Source organism: Chlamydotis macqueenii, chromosome 13 (genome assembly GCF_036417535.1).
Source record: "Chlamydotis macqueenii isolate bChlMac1 chromosome 13, bChlMac1.mat, whole genome shotgun sequence".
NCBI lineage: Eukaryota > Metazoa > Chordata > Aves > Otidiformes > Otididae > Chlamydotis > Chlamydotis macqueenii.
Window position 1 is genome coordinate 10,639,695 of NC_141568.1, and position 27,135 is coordinate 10,666,829.

The 27,135-nt window shown below is 43.5% G+C and overlaps 1 protein-coding gene across 3 annotated transcripts in view; it reads right to left on the reverse strand.

Annotated features, from left to right (window-relative positions):
* Window positions 1-7,402, reverse strand: part of KCTD15 (potassium channel tetramerization domain containing 15) — a 42,125-nt gene extending 34,723 nt beyond the window's left edge. The window contains exons 1-4 of one of the 3 annotated variants that reach the window (XM_086757949.1): window positions 6,832-6,979; window positions 6,041-6,129; window positions 1,886-1,888; window positions 1,303-1,478 (exon numbers count right to left, since the gene is read on the reverse strand). In XM_086757949.1, the coding sequence (XP_086614075.1) occupies window positions 1,303-1,478; window positions 1,886-1,888; window positions 6,041-6,129; window positions 6,832-6,979 (416 nt within the window). Of the gene's footprint in view, window positions 1-1,302; window positions 1,479-1,885; window positions 1,889-6,040; window positions 6,130-6,831; window positions 6,980-7,296 lie in introns of those variants that run through there. The other 2 variants (XM_086757948.1, XM_086757947.1) reach the window with 2 other exon arrangements.
* Between the last annotated feature and the right edge of the window lie 19,733 nt (window positions 7,403-27,135).

Below are 27,135 nucleotides of genomic sequence, written 5' to 3' on the forward strand. Positions count from 1 at the left end.
TTTTCCGTAGATAATTTCAGCAGCTCCCTCTCCTTGGAATGAAATCACAGCCATATGCTTTATGACATCAGAGGCGTTTCAAGGTGTCTCCATAAATGTCATTTATTGCTTGGGAACCTGCCAAATCTGTGCAAAAATCCCTAGCTCTTTTAAACAAGAAATCTTAAAATGAAGCTAGAGCTTTACACTGGTTGTCATACAAAAAAAAAAATTTAAAAATCTATCCCTTTATGGAAATATTGGCCATTCAGGTAGCAAAAACTCTGGCAAAAAAACCCTGCTGATCTGGGTTCTGGTTTGCTTTTGAGTGCCTCCTTTAACCAGTCCGCTGGGCACCCTGACACTGCACATCCCCACCCTCTCTTGGTTACACACAAGGCACTTACCCTTCTGGAAAATAAGCAGTCAGAATAACAAAAAGCTGAATTGTTTTAGCGACCTTAACTGTAAATCAAAATCAGGTATATTTTAACATAGTGCTCCAATGAATATGCTTTAACCCTTCAAACAGCGGTCCCTTCCACGCTGCTGTCACCGGCCCGCTGCCGCCCAGGATTCCCCACCCTTCATGGTGCCCAGTACACTGGGACTGGTAGCCGGGCAGATCGTGAAGAGACTCTACGTCACACACACAAATATACTCTCATGCCACATCTATTCCTCATTTGACATACCTGTAGTCCACTCTGTGATAATACTGGCCAGACCTAAACAAACCTTGCCAGACATGTCACCAACCCATCCAGCCCAGATCAGCTAACTTTAAACATGCAAGGAATCAATCTAATGCAGCTGCAAGCAGACAGAGCAGGTTGGATGGCCACTGCCCAAAGGAAATGACCGCTGCCACTGAGGCACGCAGCTACCACCGAGTTCAGGATTTTGGCTGGCCAACAGAAGCATCCATATTAGTCCCAATGTAACAGAGCTGTTCTGTTTTCTTAAAGGAAGATAAAAAAGGGAATTTTTTTTTCCCCCTAAATCTGAAGGAAAAAAGTTGCTTGGTACATTTGGAAATAATCTAGGGCAGCACGCCAACAGGTGCTTCAAATATATCAGCTGAGTGCAGAAGATGCTGAGAGAGAAAATGAATAGGCTCTCTAAATAATACATAAATTTTACAGGCTTTTTTTTTCTGTAGAACCCTAGTAAAGTTACTGTATAAACCGGAAACTGAATTATTCATAACTGGTGAATATATAATAAATCGTATTTTGCATTGAAATATTCCTCACAGGAACATGCGTCTTTCCGTGCAATGAACAGAAATGGGCAGCGAGCTTGAAAACGCCAAGGTCTTACCTGGAGTCTGGGTACTTTGTCAAGGTAGCCAGGCTGCTGGTGTACATGTGTCCTCCTACATCGATGTGCACGGGAGCGTTCGACTTGGTGAGTTGAGCTGGGAGAGGAATTCCTTGAGCAGCCAGAGGAGAAACCGGGGACCGTGTTAGAGACAGACGGGACATGCTTCTTCCCTCCTGCAAAGGGAAGGCAAAAAAGAACAGTTTCTCTTAAATGTAGCAGTGTGTTACCCTTCTTTCCAGTGTGATCACAGATCTAATCAGATCATTTTTGCATCTGCCTGATCACATATTCAGCTAACAAATTATTGCCACCACTGTAATTAAGTGTATTTGCATCATTTTCTTCAGAGTACCAGAGGGGAAGAGAAAGATGCTTATTAGCAATAAGAAATCAAGAAAAAAAAATTTCAAGGTGTCAGCCTCAAGGGGCATAAAACAAACTGCAAAATTCTAATTAAAGGTCGCGGGCTTATGTGTTAGATGTGAAATATCCCCTGACAAACGAATAACCAATTTGTGAATTGGGATTCAGGGGTTTTTGCAAGTTTGTCTCAGTAACGAGACACCTCTAAATTAGTGACTTCCTCAGTACCTAAGGCATTTAGTTTATACATGTAGTAAATTTCACATCAAACTAAGATCAATTTTCTGGTTTATTTTCAATAATTGTGAAATAAATGGATAACTTTCAGTTAAGCCTTAATATCAGACACGAAGAACTAATAAGCTTTCAAACTGAAGGCAATTGATACCTAGAAGCAGTGAAAACAGGAAGATATATAAACTGACCCATGCATTCATGACAAGACGCGTTAGAAATTACTGTAAAATCTGGCATGTGAAATTACAAATTCAACAATCCACCTAATGTTTACTGCCCTAAAAATATTTGAAAATTAGTGAAATCTCTGACTTGAGCCCCAAAATCTTCAGCTGACATACAAAGCAAAAAATACCAAAACGTCTTAAAAATGAACAGGACAACCATGGCAAAAGAAAATTCCTCGATTCTCTTCCATAAGAAAAGCACTGCTTATTCTGCATGAAACGAGTGTCTCAAAGCTGATTTCAGTTAAACAGCATACATGTCAAACGGGAAAAAAACCCCAACCTTTTATAAAAGTTTTAAGAAAATGTCCATCCATTCTCCCCCTTATGGGTAAAGCAACATATGCAAAACATTATAGTTGAAGACATTTCTGAATATAATCTAATTTTCTCGGTATTTTGTTCTGCAAGCATGCTACCAAGCATCCAGGCTCTTCCTTACAAGTGACAAGCACTTTACATGCAGTACTGCAAAGTGAATTCCCATTTCTCCCACATTACTTTGACAATGTTTCTTAGAAATCTAAAGCCGGTCTCGCCTTTCTCTTAGCGTATTTTGCAAGAGATGCCTGGCTATGTCACTCAACCAACATACAATTAGCAACATTCTTTCTAACAGAAATTGTAACTGAGCTATATAGAAAGGACTGAAAAATCTTAATATATCTGGACAGCTTCACAAAGTCATCACAACATCTCCATTTACTTTATCTCATCTCGGTTAGCTTCTAAGAATTGCCCGCATCTACAGCACAGAAATACATCACCCCATTATGAATCCACATCCTTTCTCTTCGGAGGCTGGATGGACATCTGCACTGAACACGAAGCAAATGCCAACTCTGTCCTAGGACTTCTGTGTCAGCCGATGCAAAATTGGGCATTAACATTTTTACTACAGCACCACCTTCAAGGAAAGTGATTGAATCCTTTCATGACTGGAGACGTGGCTTGCTTGTTTCCCACAAGAGCCTGTTGTGGGCAATCTTCAGTAAATATGTCATATAGCATAAAGAAAAGAACAAACTTTTAAAAACAACTTAGTATGTAAGTACCTACAGTATTTTAACGATGTGTTTACTAATCTGTGGGTGCCTCATCTGTCTGCCAACACAGACAAAGCCTTTTTTTTTGTCCTTACCAAAGAGCACTGTAAACTCATGTTCACTCTCTACTTCTCCACTTAAATGACAGGGTCAGAAGATCCAGGCTGAATGTCAACCCTGTCTTTGTTCAGACCCCAACTATTATCACTAATGATAAAGGTACAGACCTCGCACGGTACAGAGCTGCCTTAGAAATAAATCTCACGCAGTGACACAAAACAAGTGCCTAATTAGGGCTCATCTGCACCCCTTGTTACAATTTCCAAATGAAATCAAAGGACTTCCAGTCCTCTGTAAAGGCGTCTTCCATTTAACCATTTGTCTTGAAATACAGACTTCAATTTTAAAATATGCACAGATAGCTAAAGATCAAGTGATTTGAATCTATTTGTGCATATTTAAACACTGCTGCTATCTTAGGATTTTGTTTAATGTTAGTATACCAGTAAATTCCTTGATCTGTAAGGAGTCTGAGATCCTCAGTGAGGCCATACTCACACAGTAGATATTTAATTTATACTGTTCTCTGGAAGGACCTTTTGAACAATCCTCTGCTTTTGGCACCTCTCAGCTAGAGCGTGTGTTGAAAAAACACTTAATTATAGAAAATCATTGGAAAGCTAAGATAGTTCTCAAACTTTTATGGCTTTTTATACTCATTGAGGGTGCCACTGGCTTTCTGGGGGAGGGGAGGAGAAGGGGAATTAAAACACAGGCTTTTCCCCTGGCTGGAGAGGATTCGTATTAAAAAAATGAATCCAACGTTTTTCTTGAAGTTGCGGAATTCGAACATTTTCATATGAGCAAATTATCACGGGGTGTAATTGCTAAGCACTACATAAAGGGCACCGAAAACACTCCTATTGCCCCCCAAAAAAAATAAATACCCCCTATTTGTTAAGGTACCGTAACCCTACTCCTAATGACTCCTTCCTCTTCTTAATGTAAAATGCAGCTAAAATTCATCACACTGAGTAATGTACTTATTTTATGCACAAAGCAAAATCCTAAATGTATTTATCCAGTGAAAGTCTTTATGCACATATTTTCTAATACTGATGTGAAAATTAAAACCTTAAGGGTAAATATCGCAGAAACACTAACAAACTTCATTTATTAAACCATGTAAAATAATCCTTGCTCTTTAGTTGCCTACAACAGGATACAGCATCCCAACTAGTGGCACAGGCAATAACCCTGCTCTAATAAGTAACACAGGAACCTGCTGAAGGCAAAATCAATAGAGTCTGATTCCCAAATTATCTGAATATTTAGTTTTTCAAACATTACACACCAAGATCTTTCAGAGCCAGCTTATCTTTTTCTGCCTTTCTAAGCTAACTGCATAAGTACTGCTTGTAAAAACTATTTGCCCATGCAAAGTGAAATAATCACAATGCCATGCTCATTTACACACAAAATGATTTTGTGTCCCATTGTGCTCACAGTTGTTCAGCTCTCTAGGGGTGATTAAACTAGCTATGCTGCTACAGCTTGAGATGATTTCACTGAATCGTTTCTCCATGAAGTTGCTTCTTTGCTAAGCTGTTATTTTAACCATAAAAGGTAAACAGAAGGCAGTTGTAAGAGCTCCATTCAGCTCCGTGCCCAGGGCTATAACCCTAGGGCAGAGAATGCTGAAAGACTGCAGAATTTTCCAGGGTGTTGCCTTTCTTGCTCTAAAGCCTTCAGGAATACTGTTCATTTAATACACACTCTAGATGATACATTTCAGATCCTACTAAAAGAAAGACTTCAAAAGTGTAAGAACTTTTGGGCGGATGAAGCTTTCCCACCTCTGCACATAGCTCGGGGCCATGGTAACCAATACCGCTGTTGATGTTGGGAAAATACAGTAGAAATAAACTGCACAGCGCAGAGCAGACAGATAGGGACAAGGGAGGTGAAAGGTTGCAGGAAAGAAACTGGCAGCAGTTTGGAAGGGATAACAAGAAAAAAGGGAAAAGAATGAAAAAGGAGGCGGCTCTGAAGGAGGGACAAAGTTAAATCAAGGAGCAGGCGCTTAAAAGACTACAGATGGGAAGCAAGACTAATTAAGGATGTAAAAGCGCTTTGTTTCTAAAGTTTATTGTTGCCAGGATAAAAATTAATTGAAACTAATGCTGTTATTCACTCGTGCAGTTTAATTCCTTCATGCACATTTAAGACGTGAAATGCAAACGGCAGGTTTACGGACCTGCCATGGAGCACCTCGCTCCCCCGGGAGCCGGAGCCAGGGCAGGTCGGGGCCGCAGCCCGGCCGAGCGGGGTCCAGCCGGATGCCGGTCCCCCGGCCGGGCTGCAGGACCCCAGGCCGGGCTGCAGGACCCCAGGCTGGGCTCCAACCAGAGCAGGACCCGCAGCTGCTCCCCGGCTAGTCCCATGATGGATTCCCGGGGAAGCTGTTCCCCTCCCCAGAGACCTTTATTTCTTTACCAGCAGAGCCACGACAACACCAGGGGTAAAACCACCCCCGGGCAGCCCCCCGACCGCCCCATCCCCCGCAGCCCGGGGCAATAACCGGCTGCAGAAGTTACCGCGGCGCTCCCCTGACTTCACGGCAACGCCTGCATCTCCCCAGCCTGCGCCTGGCGCAGCCGGAGGGGCACAGCTACAGACTCGGCAATTACCTTTGTCTCTACAAACAGGGACGGCGACCGCCCGGGTCTGCCTCCAGAGCCACTGCAACTGCTTACGCCGTGAACCGAGCCTACAGACAAAACGGGGGGAGGAACGGGGGGGACTGTAAAGCTCGGGCCCGATGGCTCCCAAAATTAAAAGTCTGTAAACATTTGCACACACCTCCACGCTGCTCCACTGAACACTGGACTGAGTGACAGAGGAGATCGTGGCCAAAACTTTTACGGGGGGGGGGGTGGGGGGGTGGGTCCCTCTGGAGCTCTGGTTACCGGGAAAAAAAAAAAAAAAAAGAAAAAAAAAAAAGAAAATGCTTTCTCCTTGTCGTGTCCCCCCCCCCCGCCCCATCTCCGGCAGTCTCCAGTCCATTTAGTGCAAGTTTCACGTCACCCAAACGCCTTTCCCTGCTGATGGTCAGGGAAATCACCGGCAAGCAACCCACCCGGTCACTCAACTTCTGCCTTTTTCTTGTGAAAACACTACATGCCCAAAGGTAAAATTCAACCAAAAAAAAAAAAAAAAAGGCACAACATGGCGTCCTTTACTTATTCCCACATAACAAGAAAGGAGATATCTTAGATGAATGCAAGGGGGAAAAAAAAAAAGCCAACCCCGAATCCCCGATCCTGTACATTTTCTGCGCAGCCAATGGTGGTGAGCATTAGCCAGGCTAATGTATTAATTTTGCAGAAGTGTGCCACATCGCATGCAGGAACAGAAATGCAAACTATAGCCTAGAGTGGTTTGAAGTCTACCCCAGACCAAGCCTTCCCCTCTCACTGGCGCCAGAGTTTCATTCACAGCCCGCCCGTGTTTTCCATACGCGCCGCTCCCCATTGTCGCCCGCCTTCCCTTTGTGCCGAGCCGCCCCGCCGCCAGCCCCCGCGCCCCGGCCCGCGCACCCCCGCGCCACCGCCCGCCCGACCCCCGCGGCGCGGCCGCGGCCCCGCGTGTACCATGCGAGAGCGCGGAGCGAGCCGCGCTGCCTCCGCCGCGCTGGGGCTGGGCCGTCTTCAGAGCCGGGGCCGGGGCGGCAGCGCGGGCACCCCGGGCCGCGGGGCTCCGCGGGCGCTGCCCATGCTGGAGCGGAGCAAAACAAAACATACACACGCACACACACACACACGCACCACACACACACACGCAGAGCTGTAGCAAAGCGGGGCGGCTGCAAACGCGTCCTGTAGCTTTAAAAAAACACCCCTCCGCCGCCGCTTCTCCTCCGGAGCCAAGAGCCGAGTTAGTTTGAAGAAGAGGCACTTTCCAAAAAAAAAAAAAAAAAAAAAAAAAAAGCAGCGAGCGGGCGAAGGCGCGCGAGCGTGCGGCGCGGCGCGGCGCGGTGCAGCGCGATGCAATGCGATGCGATGCGATGCACGGCGCGCTCCGGCCCCGGCCCCGGCAGCCGCCGCCGGTTTCCTTACCTTGAGCGCGGAGGAGATCTGCGAGCCCCCCTCTGCCTCTGGGCTCTGTTGGGCTTGTGTGTGGATGGGCTCAGCTTTTTGCTTTTATTACTATCTTTGCTTCGCAGATCCTGCTGTGATTATTATTATTTTTAAAGCCTCTCTCTCTCCCTCTCCCCCCCCCTCTGTTTTTGCTGCTTCTTTTTCTATTTATTTTGTGTGTGTGTGTGGATGTGTGTGTGTGAGGGGAAAAAAAAAAAAGCCTTTAAATGAAACTGCCGAGGCTGTTATGAGAAGAAAGGCAATAATCCCGTCTCTAAATAACAGAGGGAAGGGAGAAGAGGAGGAAAAAAAGCGAATTCTTGCTCAGGGCTTTGCAAACGCCTGCAGGGCAGAGGATTAGGCTACAATTAGCTCAGCCCTTTGCTCTCGCCCTAGCTAATTTTGCGATGAAAATTGGATATTTTTCCCTCCTTTTGGTGAAGGTCTCCAGATTTACTCTCCCCCCCCCCCCTCCCCCGAATAAAATAAAATACAACCCTTGAAAATGAAATACGGCTGGGAAGGCGGCCGGCGCCCCAGCCCGCGCCCCCGGCGCCGCCGCCCGCAGAGCCGCTCGGCGCAGCGCGGCGCGGTCGGGGCGGGAGCCCCGCGGAACCCCGCGGAACCCCGCGCAGCCCGGCCCGGCCCCGCCGGGGGATAACGGTTCGGTGTTGGGGAGAATCGGGCCACTGTCACGTCCTTCAACGGACTTACTGAAAAGAAGAAGGAGGAAAAGGGGGGGGGGAGGTGGGAAGGGGGGGGAAGCTGATTTTAATCATTGTCATTTGGTCTGATGTAATATTTCCCCAGGCATTTTCAACTAGGCATAAATTTTCAGCTCCCAAATAAGTAACACAGGGCACGTTTCTCACATCTCTTGACTCCTCTGTTACAATTAGGGTAGCACCCACTCTGCACTTGTTGATAAACTAGATCAAGTTCAAAAATAAATAATTAAAAAATACAGCCCCGACCCCCCCCTTCCCTCCTCCCCCGCAGCACCCAGCGCCGCCGGGGTGCGGACGGGGGGTCTCGGAGGCGGGGGGTGGGGGGGGGGTGTGCAATTATTCCCATCCATCCATCCATCCTGCCTCCCCCTCCCTTTCACCCTTTGCTAATGTCTCGCATTGTAAACGCCAAATTTCCTGTAGGCCATTAAAACCAAATGACGTCTATCGACATGCATTGTGCTATTGCGGAGCGCCCTGGCAGCCCGCCCCCGGCCAAAAGCGCCATTTCAATTAGAGCGCGCGGCGCGATGGCGCGGGGCTCCGCGGGCGGCTCCGCGGGCGCGCAGCGTGCCCGGCCCCCGCGCCGAGGGGGGCCAGCAGGGACCCCCCCCTCCAAAAAAAAAGAAAAGAAAAAAAGCACTCCCTCTCAAAAAAAAAAATAAAAGGCAAAGCCTCCCTCAACTTTCAGCCAAAGATGCGGGTCTGCCGATGCCTCCGCTTTTTGGAAAGCCCCCGCGGGGCATGCGCGTCCGCGCGGAAGAAGTTTGGCGGGGGGGCGGGTCCGCTCCGCGTCCCAGCCGGCGGGCAGTCCCGCAGCGCGACCCCAGCGCTTCGCCGCCATCCGCGCCCCGGGCTCCGGGCAGGGAGGGAGGCGGGATCCACCTTCTACCGCGCCCGCGGAGGGGCAAGGCGCGTCCCGGCGGCCGGCGCGGGGCGGCGCGGCCGCTGCCGGGGCTGCAGCGCCTACTAGCCGCCGAGCGCGGCCGCGCAGGGGAGTTATGCAACGCTGCGCGGGTACCGGAAAGGTCAGGCCGGCGGCGCGCAGGAGGGGGCCGCGCTCCGCGGCCGCGCTCCCCTCCGCGCCGCGGGGCCTGGGGCCACCCTGCCCCGCCAGGAAGCAGGAGAGGAAGGCAGGCAGGACCCCCTAAAATTGAGTGTGTTTTTTTTTTTTCTTAAAGTTCTCTTCCGTGGCAGGAATAAACAGAAACTTTTCTCCTAAGGGTAGCTTTTTTTTTTTTTTTTTGAGTACAAACTACAGGAGAAGAGGGAAATTTTCTCATTAAAGTTACATCCCTGCAGTTAGTTCAATTACTTGATATATGCAGAAGATGTTGTAAATTTAAAGATTTAAATAGCTTACAAAGATGCCGGAGGCTCCATCAGTTAATTTCCTTAATTTATGGATTTTTAGCTGAGCTTCTGAAATGAAAAGGAGAATGAGAACTAGGTCAGCAGAGAGATTTGCATCCAGAACAGACTAAAATTTGTTTTCCTTGACCATCGTATCAGCCCAGGTGCGATCGCTCGCAGGGGTCACCCTCTGACCTCCGGGCTGGGACTCTCGGTTTGCCTATGAAAGCGCAGCCACGAAAGGGTGGATTTTATTCTAAAATAACCTCTGAACACAAGCGTGTCCCCAGACAGCTGCTTCACCTGACAGCTGGACAAGGCTGTAGCCTAAGTCGTCGCATTTCCCTGGCACTCTGCTCAACAAGTGGACGCGGGAAGGACGAGCCCCAGTGAGGCTTGGTGACCTGTCACACAGCCTGAGTGTCACTCAGCTTCTCTGCAGGGGTGCAGGCAGACCATTTGGGATGACTTGGCATCATAATTTTTACTTCCTCTGTGACTTACTAACCGCCAAATGAAAAGTAAATATGAGAACCTCAAACAGCAATCAGAGCATCGTATAAATACGGTGCTTCTGCACTGAGGCACGGTAAAGAGGAAAGAGAAGATCTAAAAGTGTTGCACTGAACAAAAAGTAGAAATTGTTTTCTGACTCATCCCAACACATCTGTGACAGGTACCATGTAATTGTGCTGCATGGAAATGGGATGCATGGCTAATAAAGATTTGTTTTGTTTGTTTGTTTGTAGATCAAAGCAAAGACACAGTAGCACTTGGGATGAAAAAGGCACGCGCATGGCACGTAACTTGTGCGGGATTGTCTTTACGGTATCTAAGGAAAGGACAATGTACTTGAGAGCTTTGAGTTTTTTCTTGCCTCTATTAATGTTGAGGGTAATAAAGGTACGCGTCACAGCTCTAGATGCACTCGCTCATTTCTTTCTTCTCACGCAAATGTGTGAATGCCTTTCTGTTGTTGTGTTTCAATATGTATGAATATATACATATGAATTAATACTTAAAAGATTGATATAGACTAAACAGTTTTAGGAAGCAATGTTGCGATATGATTAGTATCGGTGTTCATGATTTAACATTTCTTTTCCCACTAGATGAAGTTTCTAAGATTTGCAAGGTACGTGTCAAGGACGGGTATATAAATGGATTTTTATTTATTCACAACTCCAAGACTAATTGCTTCTCTTTGCCTGAAGGCCAAGAGATTGGTTTTAATATGACACTTCAAAAGTATTCATAGAACTACAGAGATACTAAGTGTCATTGTTTAAGAGAGAAATCTCGCTATGCTACTTGTGACCCTGAAAATAAAATCTTCCACTGTATTTTGAATCCCAATGTTGTTTTTAAGAGTTTCACTGAAAGCTCAACTATTAAGAAGTGCACAAAGGAAAATATTAAATAGTATGTAGTGAACAAAAATGAAGAAATACTGTTAGAACTGAACATAACTTATTTTCTCAACAACCCTATTATCCTCCCTGTAAAGCAATACAAAATTTATAACAGAAGATTCCTGAGCTCGGTTGCAGGATAGTATAATTAAAAGTGGTAAGTTATAACTTATGATACATGTTTTAAAAGTTATTGGCCAAATTCCCACCATGGGTTATTAAGATACTAAATACTTCAAAATAAATACTTTGCATTTTTTTCTTACCAGCAGTTCTTTGTATTCTATGCAGGTGCTTATAAATGGGATTGGACAGAACCTTTCTCTGACTGGTTTTTTATCTAATTATTCCATAGTTTGCTTCCATTTTTTTCAATAAACAAATAAAAAAAATAGCAACACTCTTAAGACAGTGTGAAAGAGAAGCCCATAAAGAACTCTGGCTCATTTGTCTCATTTTTTTTATGTTTTCCAAAAATAATAAATTGTTATTATTGTTTCTGTCCTCTTACAGGACAGAAAATGACTAGATTGTAAAAAGATGCAGTTTTGAAGGAATAAAAATTTCCTATCAAAAAGATGTTTCAAATATATTTTGAAATGATCAGATTTGAAATGTATTGACTGTGTGAAAGAAAGTATGACCTGAATAATAACACAGACCTCTTCCACACCGTGCTATATGAATTAGAGTAACAACAGCTTCCAGTCAGTTTTTTTTTTTTGAAGGCTATGTATGAATTTTTGCGGGTAGGCCTCATCCTGTCTTAGTCTTTACTCTTTTCTTACATTATGTGTCTTATCTTGAGGTTTGAGCCTGACTTCAGGACTTCTCATGTTATGTATCTTAACCCAAGACTTGATCCTGGCTTCCTGGTGATGATACTGACTGACTACAGAAAGTGCAAGAAGAAATCCGTGGACTGCTTGACCCTCCCCTCTAAAACACACCATCCTCTACTGGTCGTTCTAAGATAAAGCAGTAAAGAGAGAAAATGGATCATTTCATTAAATGTCTCAAGCAGATAAATGAGAATTAGGAGTTTGTTCCTTTAAAACAAATGAATTTATTTTTTATATGTAGATTAATATTCTTCCCAGTCACAGTTAAGACACCACTGTAGTCTGGATGGACTTTTATTTTGGGAGAGAAGATCTGAGTAAGAAATTGGTGCTTTAAAAGTAGTTGTTAGACTTCAGTGCACCTCAGTCAGCAAAGCCTACGTGACTTTGTTGCCTTCAGTGAGGTTTCATGGATGTGACTGCCTTTAGTCCTGTTTCCTAGACCACAGAGGCACCGGGAGAAACACATCTGAATGCAGAGAGCAGGCAGCCGTGGATCCTGTGACTAGCACCGTGGCTTCCGTCACTGAAAATGAAATAGAAGCAGAAGGTGTGGAAGGCTGATGTTACAAATGCATTGAGCCGCCGGAAAAGTTTGTTCTTGTGAGAAACCTGAAAATATTAAGTACCTTGATATCTCAACACTCGCTACAGTCAGTTGACATATAAGGAATAATAAAAAAGAAGAGGTAAGGACATCTCCCAGTTGAAGCAAGTTTTCAAGCCAGTTGCAGTGCCAATCATTCTGGAACCTGACCCAGGGTTTGCTAATTAAGTAAAATAATTGTTTGTCATTTGTAGGCAGATAAGAGGTTTCCTGGGAGCAGTAAGCATGACCATGCAAAGAACAAAATCTGATCATTAGGAAATCACCAAGTCTTGTCACTCTTTTCCCTTGAATGCTCTTCTATTCTTTTCAAGACACAGCTTGCTGCTGAGTGAGTTTACAAACCATTACTTTATTGACTAAATACAGATGGACTGTTTTTGAAACTATCCATTATCCAGCACCTAACTCATGACAACAGCGTGATACAAAGAAATAATCTACACTGGAAGGCCAAGATGAAAGAACTTGTCAGGAAATACAGTAAAGGAAAGGTTTGCCTATCTCTTCTGCTTCCAACTGTTATAAGCCAAAAATAGTTTCCAAAATTAAATTTACTTAATCAAGATGTCCCATGTTAGCATTTAGCACAGTGTTTCTCAGCTTTATACATTGCCATTTTGTTGTGTGCTCTCACTCCTCTTCTTAAGTGGTTACAATACTGAGGAATATTTTTAACCTGTTTAAGTAACATGCGTTGCATTAGTTTTTAGCTACTTATTAAATAAAGCTTATCCATATCATATATGTCACGGAGAGGAAAAAGCAGTTTTATGGCTGAGTGTAATCCATTCATTGGTTTATTAGAGACACAAAGTACTCTGAAGAATGTCACAAATCCACATGGTGTCCCTGAGAGCTTGGTTTTTGCATATGGATCGCTGACTTAGCTGAACGATGTATAAAATCCTGTGTAGCCAGGCAGCTCCCAACTGAATATACTCCTAAGGGAGGTTATATGCATTGCCTCTACCAGCAAAGGTCTGGAATATGTTAAACTGCAAAAATACCACTTAACAGAATACAGAGAACGAAGAAAAGAGGCATAATGGCCCTTTTCTATAAAATAATTTACTGTTTTTAGGATCTTTGGCCACAGGCACATCTAGAATCATAGGTGAACTGCTTCTTATTTATGTAGCAGCATTTCAGCGCACTTTTTATTTGGCAAATAACAGACTGAGGGGTCTGGATCATGCATAGCTGGGACAGGATGTGAGAGAGCAGAAGCTCAATAAAGCATCATGACAATGACATGAAAATGGAAGAAAAAGAAACAGGAACAAATTCTTCCAGATATGGAGGCCCTCTGTGATTCCAGAAAGGGGCAGGGTAGTCAAAGAAAGACCAAGGAAATTCAAATGTCAGTGGCAGGGAAGGGAATGTTCAGAACTGCTACACTTCCAGATCTTCTCTATATGCAAGGCGGTACAAGCTGTTGTGACCCCCAGACAACAGGCTGAGTAGATACATAGATAAATTCTCCTGGGAGGTAAGGGAATGACTTCTTGGCTGCTAAAACAGAACCCGAATTTAGCAGCACGTGAAGATGGAATTAAGCACACTTTTATGTGGCAAAATATATAAATAATAAAAAAACCCCCCACAACTGGCAGGCAGAAACTGAAAAAATAATTTGAGGTTGTGCTGTTCATCTGCTGGATGAAATGAATAGTGAATTGGAGTCTGTGGGACTGCGACTAACTTGCAGATTGAGACATACCACAGAACAAAACTCACTACTGCTAACAGTATAAACAGGGAGCAATAACAGTGCTGTTGCCTAGGATTTCTGCATCCTACCCCCCCGATAGTTATCCATGCCCACCTGTGACACAGGCAGGCTCAGCTGGAGCGCTTCCACCACACGCCGTGGTGGGAACGTGCTCCTACCAAATGGGCGATGTGTAGCAGCGCTGCTTTTCCGGGCCTGCCGGGGAGGAGAGCTGAGCTGCAGCCTCCATGCCATTGTTTTAGCACAAAGAAGAGGAGAGCTCTGAATCTGGCCAGCTGAGCAAGAGCCTATCCAAATCCCTCTATGCCAGAGACCCTTGGAAAAGAGGCAGTATGTCAGACATATGGTTGAAACATGCTGTGCTCCAGCCATCCTCAGCTAGCGTATGGTCTCCTGAGTACCACTGCCAGCTGGGCTCTAATTTACACTGGGCCTGAGAATCAGGGACCTTAGCACTCTCCCCGATGGTCTCTTCTCCTTTGCTTCACTGATTTCAAATATGCAGATATTCTTTCATTTCCCCTGCCTGGCATCCTTTCAGGCAGACACAGGGGTATATACTTCTAAATATACTACTTAAACAGCGTGTTTGGTTGAAAAAGCAGAGACCAATATTCTGTGAGAGTAAAATTTGAGAATCCTGACTCTGTAAAATTTTTAATATCCATGGTATCACCTCAGATGTTGTGTAAGTATGTGAAGTTAATAAAACAAGCCTCCCCAAAAGTCTGATATAGAAATAGCATTGCCAAGTAGTGGAAATCACACTTACCTGTTTTAAGCTCTATTTTTGAGGATACACGTGCTGCGGCATAATTTTTCATTGATTTGCACTCTTAACTTCTTAAGTATTGGATTATTCCACTTTTCTGTCATGGATTTCTTCTCAGAAAGAAAAGAACGAGATGCCTTTTTTCTTGTTGGAATAAACTCCTTAAATAAGAGGCATATTTCTCATCATGAAGTACATATTGAATAGTGTATGGATAAGAGAATAACCAGTCTTTGCTAAACCCCCGTTTAGCCTTTGGTTCAAGTGTTTTATTACAACGGCACAGGTTTTGCCACCTCATCGTCAGTCTTCAGTTTGAAAGGTTATTAAAGGAACTCAAATTTGTATTTTTATGTCCAGCTTTTAGTTGCAATTAGCCTTTGAGATATGGAACTTGTAGAATGAATCTGTAAACAGAGGAGTTCAATACAATTTGAAATAAAAATGATTTGATGCTACTGGACCCAGAACAGTGCCCTTCTTAAAATGGTTTTTAGCAGCAATTGCATAGTTACGTTTTTGTCCATTTTCGGAACATTATACTCATTCTGCTTTATGGACAGGACCGTTGTGCATGTTTAATATTTTTGTGAATGTTATTCAGTTAAGCCTTCCATTGTCAAGACATCCTCTTGGAAAAAAAGTGCAGGTAAATTTTCAGACATGTGAGAGTCTTTGGTGAATAAAGATATTGGAAAAGTCCTAGCATCACACAGCGATTCACATACTAATCCCTTATTTCTGAATGCACTGCGTTACCATAACACAGGAGATCAGCTTCGGCTGCTCATCTGCTTGCTCAGAAGTGGCTCTCCTTGTAGAACGTCATCTTGGAGTTAGTCTTCTAGACCACCTCCCGTTTCTCACAAGCTACTCCTGAGTTATGATGTAACCAAGGGGCCTGCTGGCTAGCAACTGCCTTTCCTCTGAGGAACTGGTGATTTAATAGTAAAAGGGTAGATTAACTGAAATAAGTAGAAATGCTCTTCAGTCAACAGGACCATAAAGGTGTCCAAGGCCACATAATTCAGCCTACATCACCGCAACCCTCCAGTCCCTTCCTGTCGCTGCTTTTCAGTTAAATTCTTCCATCTTATTTCAGATGATACTGGGAATTTTTGGAGCAGCAATGCTTTTATGTGGCCCAACACACTGGGAATGCGTTGCTCACCTGGATGCCAGCGCTCACCACGTGATTGCTTACAGGAGTCATGTCATCAGCTCTGGTTAGATGATTAAATGATAAGGCAAGTGAGTAAGAATTACACTTGGGCCTGCGCAAGGATCCCATATCGCTTCTGCATTTGCTGCTTTTCGGAGTTTCACTCTTCAGTCACAGGCCTGAAATTCAAATGCAGACTTTTCCCCCAGGTGGGCCTGATATTTACTTGCTTTTCACAAGCATCTACATTCATATTCCCAGAATGGAGACACACACACATGTTTTGGCTGTGAAAAGGGCAGTTCTTCCAAGAGGACTAAAGGTTCTTCTTTCATGCATCTGGGGAATGATAAAGCAGGGCGGGTGACGGCTGCAGTGGCTTCCCTGGGGTCGGTGATGGGAGAGGCCCTGCCCTCCTTTCCTTTCCCCTTTTCTCTCTCTATTTTGTGGGACTGATAGGAAATTGGTGTGCCTTAGGGGAAGGAGAAGGCATTCTTGGAGGACATCTCGGCAGCAGTGTTCCTCCATTGTCCCCTCTTTGGCCGACTACACGTATTTTGCCCTTAATTTCCCCAAACTAAGACCTCTGTCTGCATTGTTCTCCCACTCGGCAGCTCTGCCACAGTGGAATAGCAAGTCCTCATCTCTCTTGTTATGCTACATGAAACTAAAAATATCAACCCCACTGGAGTTACTTCTACATTAAAGATGTAAGTGAAATAAAAATCACTTTTGGAGCTTTTTATTTTTTATTTAATTTTTAATTAATCCTAATGAATTTGAATTTTGAAGCTATCTGAAAAATAGTTTTACATTTTTGTATATTATATATATATTTTTTTTTTTCCATTTCCAGTGCTGAAAGCATGAATAATGCAGGCCAAATGCTGTGGCTCCCCATTTGTATTGCAGAAGTCGGGATTTTGCACAGGACAGGCGGGGAGGCAACCGGAGGGCTGCATGCCCTCACGTCGACCGGCCTGTGTCGGCGAGCAGGCCCCGGGGCCGCAGCCGGGCCCTATTCCCCATGGGTGCGCGGAGGAGCCCGCGGCGGCGGGCAGGGCCGGGCCGGGCCGGGTGCGGCGGGCAGGGAGGCCGCGCTCGGAGGCCGGGGGAAGACGCCCGCGGCGTCCCGCGTCCCGCCGCGGCGCCTGGCTCCCGCCTCAGCCCGCCACACGGCCTTCCCGCCACCCGCCGTTGCCGTGGAAACCGGCGGCTGCTCCCGGGGTGGGGGGGCGCGGGCTGTGGGGGCTGGCAGGCAAGCGGCGCCCCAGGGGCCTGAGGGGGCCCGGCGCTCCGAGGGGGGTCCGTGTGGGGCCGCGCCTGTGGGGCCAAGGGCCCGGTACTGCGGAGTGGGCCCTGGGGCTGAGGGCTTGGCACTGTGGGGGGACCCTCTGGGGTGGGGGTCTGGCACCATGGAAGGCCCAGTGGAGTGGGCGCCTGACCCTGCAGGGCTGAGGGCTTGGTGGGAGCCCCGTGGGCCGCACAGGGCCTTTCCCCCGGGCTGGCCGGCAGAGCGGGATCAGCTGTGCGGGGCAGATGGGTGACTGCAGGCAGGTGTGCGTGGGGGTGCGTGGGGCGTGCCCCGCGGTTTGAGGGAAAATCTGTGTGTATGCGCAGGTGGAGGGGCTGCAGGCCCGGGACTGGCGCTAACAGAACTCCCAGCAACCCGCAAGCGTGAGCGGCAGGAGGCGTCTGGGGAGCTGGGGAGAGTGCGGCCCTCTGAGAGGTACGAAGTGGTGGTGTTTCTAATTAATGCCTGTGTGGTAGCCTAATCTGCGTTATGGGGCTCTCATGAGTATTGTAGCAACAAAGGTATATTTTAGGGTTCAGTTAATTAAAAATGACTTATAAATCTGCCTAGGTCCTGTGTTGCACTTAACTAAACTCTGCTGTTGTGGCTGTACCACAGCAGAAATTCACCATATTTATACAGTTATAGCAGTAGTTTGACTAACCTCCTGTAGAGCTCTTTCTCTGCTCGTTTCAGTTATTCCTCATTGGATACTAAATGCTTGTTCTCCTCCTTCTGCCAGTTGAACTGGTTGGAGTTGGGGAGGGTAGGGCTGGTACCCGCTTTTAACCGTCTCGGTAGAGGAGCACCTACTTAGATCCCTGGGAAGAGTAACAGTGATGATTTCTGCTGCAGGTCTTGTTCTCAGGAAGTGGGCTATGCTGCTCTTGTAACTGCACTTGGTTGTAGGGCTGAAGTTTGTAGCAGGCTTAAGGTTTTGGGTATGCCTACATGCTGGGATTAAGTTTTGTCAGGAGTCCTCAGGAGAAACGATGAGGTGATATGAATCAGCTTCTGATTTAATTTTATAGTAAGTTTCCTTTTTTTTTTTTTTTTTAATGTGGCTAATTTCACGTACATATGGAGTGTCTAATATGTGCTTTTTTTACCTGTATAGATATATAAAAGAAGTGCACTTAAATACATGCTTGTAGTGAGGATGTGCCTAACCTGTTTGGAGTGGTGTGGTTCAAGCAAATAACTGTATTTAAAAGGCCTGACTTTTGTATACAAGTATGTGTGGTGTATGTTTATTTTGGAGGTAATTCCTTTTTGAAACTGATAGTAGGAGAGAAGGTCTTTCCCAACAAGCTAAATTGAAAGGAAATAACTTAGGAATTGGATTCAGTATGTATAGTGACTGAATAAATCTAGCTATCTAGATACCTGTAAGCTCTAGAATTTCACACTGCATTGCAAAGCATGGCAAGCTTTTCTCAACTGTTGGTTTGGGGTTTTTTCCCCTCCTTTTTTTTTTTTTTTTTATTTTCTTCTTTGAGAAATACTGTGCCAACACTGCTGACTCTTGGCTTCCCAGAAATAGATGTTTAATTCAAGTATTTGAATCCTAAAATTGTGTTACAATTTCTTAAATTCTTTGTGACCTATACAAATCAATAGGGTGGTAAGGAAAATGCTGCTTGATGAAGAGAAATACTGCATTCCTAGGATAGAAAATGCACAGTATAGGAAATCACTGGTTAGATTTAAGAAAATGTTGGAGTAAACTCCTTAAATAGGATAAGCACTTTAATATTTTGCTTTTATAAAAAAAATGTTCCGAACAGTACTTTATCTTGAATTTTTGTACTTTTCTTCTCTAAAAAAAAAAATAAATCTTTGTTGGAGACATAGCCAAAAATATTTGTTCCCAGGTACAGGTATCTGGGAAAGCTTGCCAGTCTGCAGTTGATGCTTGGAAGCAAAGCATGATCTTTCTTGAACATTTTTGAGGAAAAGTATTACTTAATCATGCAATATTACTTTCTATTATTTTAAGAACAGTTACTGATTGTTTAGAAAAAAGTACTGAGAGTGCTTCTATCTCATTTCACAAATGCCTCTTATGAAGATTGTCTGTCTTTGACTGTAGAATTGAATTTCTTGGCCATCTACTTGTGTAGTTTAAAAAAAATCTTCAGTCTGAGGACAGCATCAAAAGCACTTGTCTTGCTATCTACATCCTTGGTCTCTTTATACTGTGTAGAATAATTTGTGAAAACTATCAGGATAGAATAATTTTTTGAAAATGCTGGTGTTCTTAGGGACAACTGCTTATCTCTGCATGGCTTGCAATTGGTGATCCTCTTAGAGACTTGATGACTCTTTTAACATGGGCAAAAGCAAGCAAACAAAAAACCCCTGATGGTATTTAACAATGCAGTTAGCAGAACAGTGCTTGTAGTATTCTAGGACTCCTACTTCTCCTTATCTCCTTACTTGAAAAAACACTGTATTGGTTCCAGAGTGTGTACAGGGCTGTAGTTAACTGTGCTTATTGGAAAAATTGAGTTGTCACAAACTGCGTACAAGAGTACTTCATCCTTTGCGGAGCAACTAAGGAAGCAATAATTTTAGGACCAAAGCTCACTGACAGCTCTGCTTAAAGCAGAGCTGATGCAATTAAAACTTTTAAAGAATTAAATGGGGGGGAGGATGGGAGAATGAAACTGTACATGCTTATTTATGGGTGAGAATTATAGCACACTTGCTACATTCTAAGCAACTAACAATTCTTAGCTCTCCTGTTCAAGTGCTGTTATGAACCTCTGTCCATACTGGAGCGTAAAACTCTTCACTGTAATAGCTCCATTAAGAAATCAAGGGAGGAATTACTTAAGCAAGGAAGACCAAAGCAAATCGTACATGGATATCTGGTGATCTAGTGGATATTTTCTTTCTCAAATTCAGAACTTGTATGAACCAAGTTCTGGCCTCTGTTCATCTACAGTAAACTTGGTCATGCAGTTTAATGTGGATTTTTTTTTTTTGTAGTGCCTTATAGTTATGCTAATAGAGTGCTAACTTTGTGATATTTAATGTTTACAGTGTTAATAGCAAAACGTACTAGCTGTGGCTTTATTGTGTTGGAGTTTTTTAGTATGTTATTTATAGATCTGAAACCTACAAGATATGATATAAAAGCCTTCAATATGAAAAATGTTACATTTCTGAGCAGACAGTGAGAAAATTGCCTTTTAGAGGTCAAAACTCCCAATGCCTCTGGCAACATGGCCTTGATGTCATTTGACAGGGTGGAAACACAGCCCTTCATGGGAATAAACAGCCAATACCTGCATGATTCATTTCGTTAGGAGGGTTCTCCCATTGTTGCTAGGCAATATTTGCTAGGTGGAGTTAAAAAAAAAAAAAAAAAAAGGAAACAACTAAAAAACCAAACAACAAAAACCCCGAAACTCAACTGTTATCTCTTTGGAATAATACTTTTTGTAGGTTACCTTGCTATTGATATTGATTTTTATTCTGTGTGGGTTTTTTTAATTAGGTGGTAATTTCTCCTTTCTGCAGAATTAATAGTCAAAGCATCAACTGAAGCCCAGTAGATACCTTCCCCTCTGAGAGACAGGGAGGGGAAGAGGCGGGAAAGGATTGTCACCTGGTTAGCAGAAGGTTTCCTTTCTGTCTTCCTCCCTCTGTACCTTCTTAGAGCTGTCTGTTTGGAAATGCTCAGCTGTGTTGTGATGTGCAATTCTTAGAGAAGAAACATGGCAGAGACCAGCAGACATTCATTTGAAATGATTTTCATTCACTGCATTCTGGAATGGACTTGAAAGCAGGTCTCAGAGGCAACTTGTATGTACCAGTTTGTCTTACATATTTATTTATGACAGACTTGAATCTTCAGGATGGTATTCTATCAAGTGACATACCCACTCAGTGTGATGTGTGTCTAAAAATAGGTCATTGTCAAAGGACAGGGAAGGAATTGTATAAATTTATGAACTAAACCACTGCAGTCTAGTGTGATAACACACTGACCCACTCGGAAGCTGAGGTAATGCTGTGTTCAAAATCCTAGCTTTCTATGGATTGCACTTATTAAAATAGAGTTTCCAACCAGCCTTCTCCTAATGATAGCTCATGCTAAGGGGTTACTCCTGACACAGCAGTTTGAAAATAGTAAAGTAAAACAGAGGTCATCTCAGAAAGTAGCAGGATGAGACTAAACTTTACTCTTATGCTTAAAATGTCACTGATTTCAAGTAACTGGTTTTTTTAATGTGTTAAATCATATCGTAAAATAATGTATTTAATGCTGGTATTTAGGCCTTTGGATTTGAAAATAATGTTCCTGCTTTGTGCATTTTGCCAATGTGAATGGATTTTTTTTCTTTCATCTAGAGAAAGTATTGGCAGGTCTGAAAAATAAGACAACTAAGAAATTACCTTGTTTAAAAACGGGGGCATCAGGAAAGAGATTTTTGTTGTCTTAATCTGTTGATGCATAAAATGCTGTGTTTCCTGGACTGTAACAGAGCAATGCAGGTATTTTTTTTGGTTACGACAGTGTAAGCGCTACTATATAAGTAAGGCCTGGAACTTAGCTGTGCAAGTAATGCCTGTTTTAATGTTTAACTGCAGTGTTGTTACTGCAAAGCGAATAGAGGGACTAATATTTAATTAAGGATAGACTGTAGAAGCTGTCAGTAAAGCAACAAATGCATCTGTGGATAGGGTTGTATTAAGAGGGTTTCAAGTTACCAGGTAAAGGGGTAGGCAAGAAATAAAGGGGAAGTGTGACATCTGGTGGAAAGATGGTACTGGGAGGAAGAGATCCATTAATGATAAATTGACTTACTTGACACAAAAATGCATTATGTGGTGTTTGAAAACATGTATACCACTGCTGGACATAAGTTGTTCATACTGATTTCATCTTGTGATCTCATAGTTCATATTGTCCAGACCAGTAAACATTGCAAGCTGATTGTATTCTTAATAAGTAAGAAAGATACCAAAGAAAGCTTATGTTGTTAAGTAGCTTTCCAAAGCCCTTAATCTTCAGTAAAAGTAAATTAATATTGTAGAGGCCTAACTACCTTTGAAGATCCAAGTAATTTTTCAGAAAAATGCATCATAACTGCTTGGATGACATTCTAGCACTTTTTTTTAAAGTTTGGCTTCTTTATTGAGTCTTTTGTAATACTACTTCCAGGTACAAGACCAAATTACCAGGACGATCTGCTGCTGCATAGCCCTGCTTGCTGGTCTGGGAGATACTGGTCTGATACTGACTTGGAGATGCCATTGCAGGAGCCCAGCCTTAGAGCCCTTGTTTGGTTTCTGTTCCCTTACAGCTGGTTGGATGCTGTGAGCTTGCTGTTCTGCAGAGTGCAGGAATACTGTAATATTGCATGCATGAGGGAGAAGAAAAAGAGCAAGGACTCTGTAGAAAATTTGGGGGGGGGGGGAAGTGGAGATACCTTTTGCTTGGTGCCAAATAGCTAGAGTTAGAACTTGCATGAAATCAGGGTGGTCTCAGAGCTACAGAGGTCTTGCTTTGTTTTATTTATTTCCACAGTGTTATAGTATGTTGTGGAAAACCAGTCTGCAATTCATTGGAAATTCTTTCTATTAAGGATGTTCAAGAAACTCCTAGCTCAGCTGAGAGGCACAGGGGAAAGAAAATAAGAAAACTCACCTTAATCTTTCAGCTCTACCTCAATGTCTGATTCTTCTGAAGTTTCACTCCATATGATATTGATCATCCCATGTTACTCTGAGATTTTTCTATAATATAACTTTGCTACTGAAAGATTGCCTTATCCTAACCATAGTACGAGTTCAGTCACAGTGCTGCTTTGTAGTTCAGGCTCATCTCCTGTGCATAACTGCCCCCCACCCCCAATCGTGTGGGATTTTCCACTTCATCAAAAGGCAATAGGTCTTGAGCTTGTCTTGTTCTTTATATGTTTGTCTGTTTTTAATGTTAGTATACCACTTGCTAGAACAATATATTATGAGTTCTGTATTGCTGTTGGCAGTGACTTTTTCTTGCTTTGGGGGCAGACTTCATCTGCAAGTTTTTGCCTGCTTGCTCAGGAATAATGCTTTTTGGGAATTGGCCAGTTCAGGCAGGGAAACTAGTTAGTAAATACCTAAACCCACAAATCTAGCACTTCAGTCATTTAGTCTCAGCTGGAGTGGAGGAACATTGAACTGGAATAGACATATCTGAGGTGGCTGGCTTCTTGGTCAGCCATATTGAGCATTTAACTTCAGCATGAGTGAGTAACCTGTTCCTCAGGTCACCTAATTGTTAGTCACAAATGGGTGATATTTATGAACTATGAAGTTTTAGTACCATGATTAATAAAATACAATGTTCACTCCAAAGAGCGAGCTGTTCTGCTGTGCTAGCAGAACTGAAATGCAGCTTCCATTATTCAGAGTTTTTGCTAATCTGAATGGGTTTGAGTAGTACTCTTTTTACCCATGGTAAAGAGTTTGCTAGTGCAGTTTAATTCAGTGTTGAATGCGTCCTTCCCAATCCTCCTCATCAGTGTGGCAGTAATTACCCTTTTCTGTCTGTATTTGCTGGGATAGATTGTGTAGGCACTCTCATACTCGTGGAACCACATCAATTAAAATCAGTTAACTCCCAGTTGCTCTACTATCATACAAAGACTGGCTGTAGGCCAAACTTCAGTTTCTTCATGAGATGCTTGGTTTTGCATTTTATTGGGTTAAGGGGAAGCAAGCCTTATACTTTCCTTCAGGGAACCTAGTTATATCAGTCAGTAGCTTTCTGAAGATTATTGTGGGGTATGTAGATAGAGAAATGGTCGTATTAAAAAGGGGCAGATATACTGGTTTAACTGTTTTGGAAATCTGAGTGAGTAGCATAAATCTTAGTGATGAGGCTTGATTATTTTAAAAGATCTATAGACCTAACCTAAAAAAAAAAAATCAAACAAGAAGTTTTGATTGACCTGAGAGCAGGACTGACAAATTTTGGTTCTCAGCTGTGTCTTGGTGAGGAGACAGTTACCCTTCTTACTAAATTATAATTGGTGGTGGTACTGAGCTTGTGCTGGCACCAAGTGCTTTCTTAACCACAAATGTGATCTTAGTCTGAAAATATCTTAACAAATTCACTGAATGGACTTCCTTCTGTAGTATACTCCTACAATTATAAGCCCTTCATTTTTGCCCAGAGCATCTACTTTTGGATATCATAAAGTGAAAATAGTCTTAATGTCACTAAATGAGAAAAAAAAAGAATGTATTGCTTCGGAGAGAAGCAAAATGGGGAGGGGGATTGAGAAGGGGAACAGTACAGAATAGTATTTGCTGCACTCTTGTGGACACCAGGAGAAAAATGTCCTTTGTTTTTCTGAGAATAATCTAAAAATGTGTTTGTATCAACATTGCACCTTCTCAGTAACAATTTGAAATTTTTGGTTATGCAAGTATGATATACAGCCTTTGAGAAAGCTGGTAGCTTATATTTGTGCATCATGGTATCCATTACTGGGACCAATGACTGTGGGTGTATGGTAGCTGTTCTGGTAGTGTATGTTAGGGGAAGAGGAAGAAGGGTTCCTTAAGAACCTGCTGGGGAAAAAGTGATGGAAGCCGAAAGTTAAAGAAAGTAGGATATGGAACTTGCTTATGGAAATATACCACTGGATGCCACTGTTGCTTCATGGAATGTCATACTAAAATAACATTGGCTCTGCTTATTTGAAAAAAACCCTGCTTTTCCTTCACTCTCATATTCTTGGTTCTTTATTACTTTAATCTTTGTTCATATCAAAGGAAAGGAGAAATCATGCCCCACTTATTCTCTCCAGCAAGATGGTGATACAGTTCCCGTATCTACAAGTGACAACTTGTCATAGGAAAGAAAAGAGAACGACACAAAGTTTTTTGTCTATTTTGTTTTTTTTCCCCCCTTCTAAGGTAAAATCTTCTTTAAAAGAAGAAGGGTTCAGATGAAAGAGCAGCCAGTTTTCCTTGTAACTAAATTCCTTCTCTCTGGCTTTGAATCCTGTGTTAATCACAACTGGATTTGGACACTGAGCCTTTATTCCTGTTTTAATGTCATCCTAGAGAGCAGGGCAGGAGGTCACTTTCGCAAATGCCTGTTTATTTCTTTTCCCAAATGTTGGGCATTTTGTACTTGAAATAATTTTTTTTTTGCTTGTTACAGTTTTTTCCTCCTTGGGGGAAGCAGGGAGGGTGAAGATCATCAGGTGAATTTTTGATGGCTGTTGCTTGTTTTCACAGGCTCACTTGTAATCACCTGATTAGCATCTCTGGAATGTAGAAAAATCATACAGTGGTGTGGTTTCTTTTTTTTTTTTTTTTTTTGTATTTTGGTGTGTTTTGGTTTTTTTTTTTTTTTAACTAACACAACCCCCCAGATTTAATTAATTAAAGTGAAAAGAAATAAAAAACCCCCTGAAGCCTAATTTTCAGATGGTTTGGTTTTTGTATTCTGTGTGCACCTAACTCCTATCCTTTGCTATGGGAGGAGAAAAAAATATATTGGAAAAAAACCGAAGAGATGAGCTTTTCCTAATGTCATAGTGGTGTATGCAGCCTGCTGGCCTGGCTTCTTCAGAGGCAGGGACCACCTTCTGCTGTGCGCCTGCTTAATTGGGTAAGCCCTAAATGCTGTTGGTTCCATAAAGTGCTAGCCTAATTAATGACAGTAGAAACGTGGAGAAAAGGCAAGCACAATGGAAATGATCTGTTGAGAGGGGCTCTAAAGGAAAAAGAAGCAATAACCATGTAGCCCTGAGAAAGCACGTTTATTCTCTCTGCAAGCTGGGCGGGAGAAGGCAGACAGCAGGGCTTCAGCCCGGAGGCCTCAGCAGTGCCATGGAAACGGCACAGGAGCACCACATCCCTCCGGCCCTCCAGGCCTTGTGGCTCTACTGCGGATTTCGAGGCAGCAGCACCCACGCAACCTGTGTGGGGCTGCAGCAGGGGGAAGGTTAAATGTCAGTTCTGCTGCTTCACAGTTGGTTTATAAGGCAAATTAAGGGAGAGGAGAAGAAACAAGTAAATGGACTAAGTTTATTGTCAAAGACAGACTGGCAGCTGCAGCACAATCCCTGTGCTGGATATCTGACAGCCAGAATGCAGTTTCATTATGCTGCTGTTCCTTGATAACTCTCCTCTGGACCCTGGACTGCAGTTTTGCCTGGATTAGATGTTGTAATTTAAGTTTTTCAGTGATCAGGACTGGATGCTGATACTACATCGTTGTAGGTACTGAAGGGAAGCCTGCCAGCAGAGCTGCCTCTGCCGTTGATACCACATAAACTTGTAGCAATGACCCAGATAACATTGTGACTGACAGAGTAAGTTACAGTGTCAGGAGAAATAAATGTCTCCTGCGGCCCCTTGCAGAGCTCCAGCTGTGCTGTGGTACCTGCCCTTAAGCCTCATCTACCCAAGAAACTGACCCACTGCTGACGGGCTGTGGGACTTGCTGGGCTTTGCTCAATTATAAACTAGTTATATATGTGGCTTCAGAAAAATACACAGTGCTTGCAATTATTTGGAAGTTATGGTAATTTAGTGTACTTACTTAAGGACCTCTCCAGTGTGGTTGCTTGGGCTCTGCCATGTCTGAGAATTCCTGGCAGCCATCTAAGTGTGGCAGCTCTCTGGAGAGCACTTCTGTGCTCATCCACCACCCTCTGTTCTGTTCCTACTTCTGGCCTAGACCTGGGAAAGGGCTAGTGTTTAAATTATCCCTTCTGTACCTCTGCAGTCAGCCATGTTTTCATCTCATCTCTGTCCTACCATAGAGGGCAAAGTCAGAGAAGGAGCAAAAAAAACCATGGCATACAAATTAAATACTTAAGCTGCTACTACCTTTTTTTTTTCCCAGAGTTCATGCTTGCTTCATCCCTTGTTCATATTAGAATAAGTG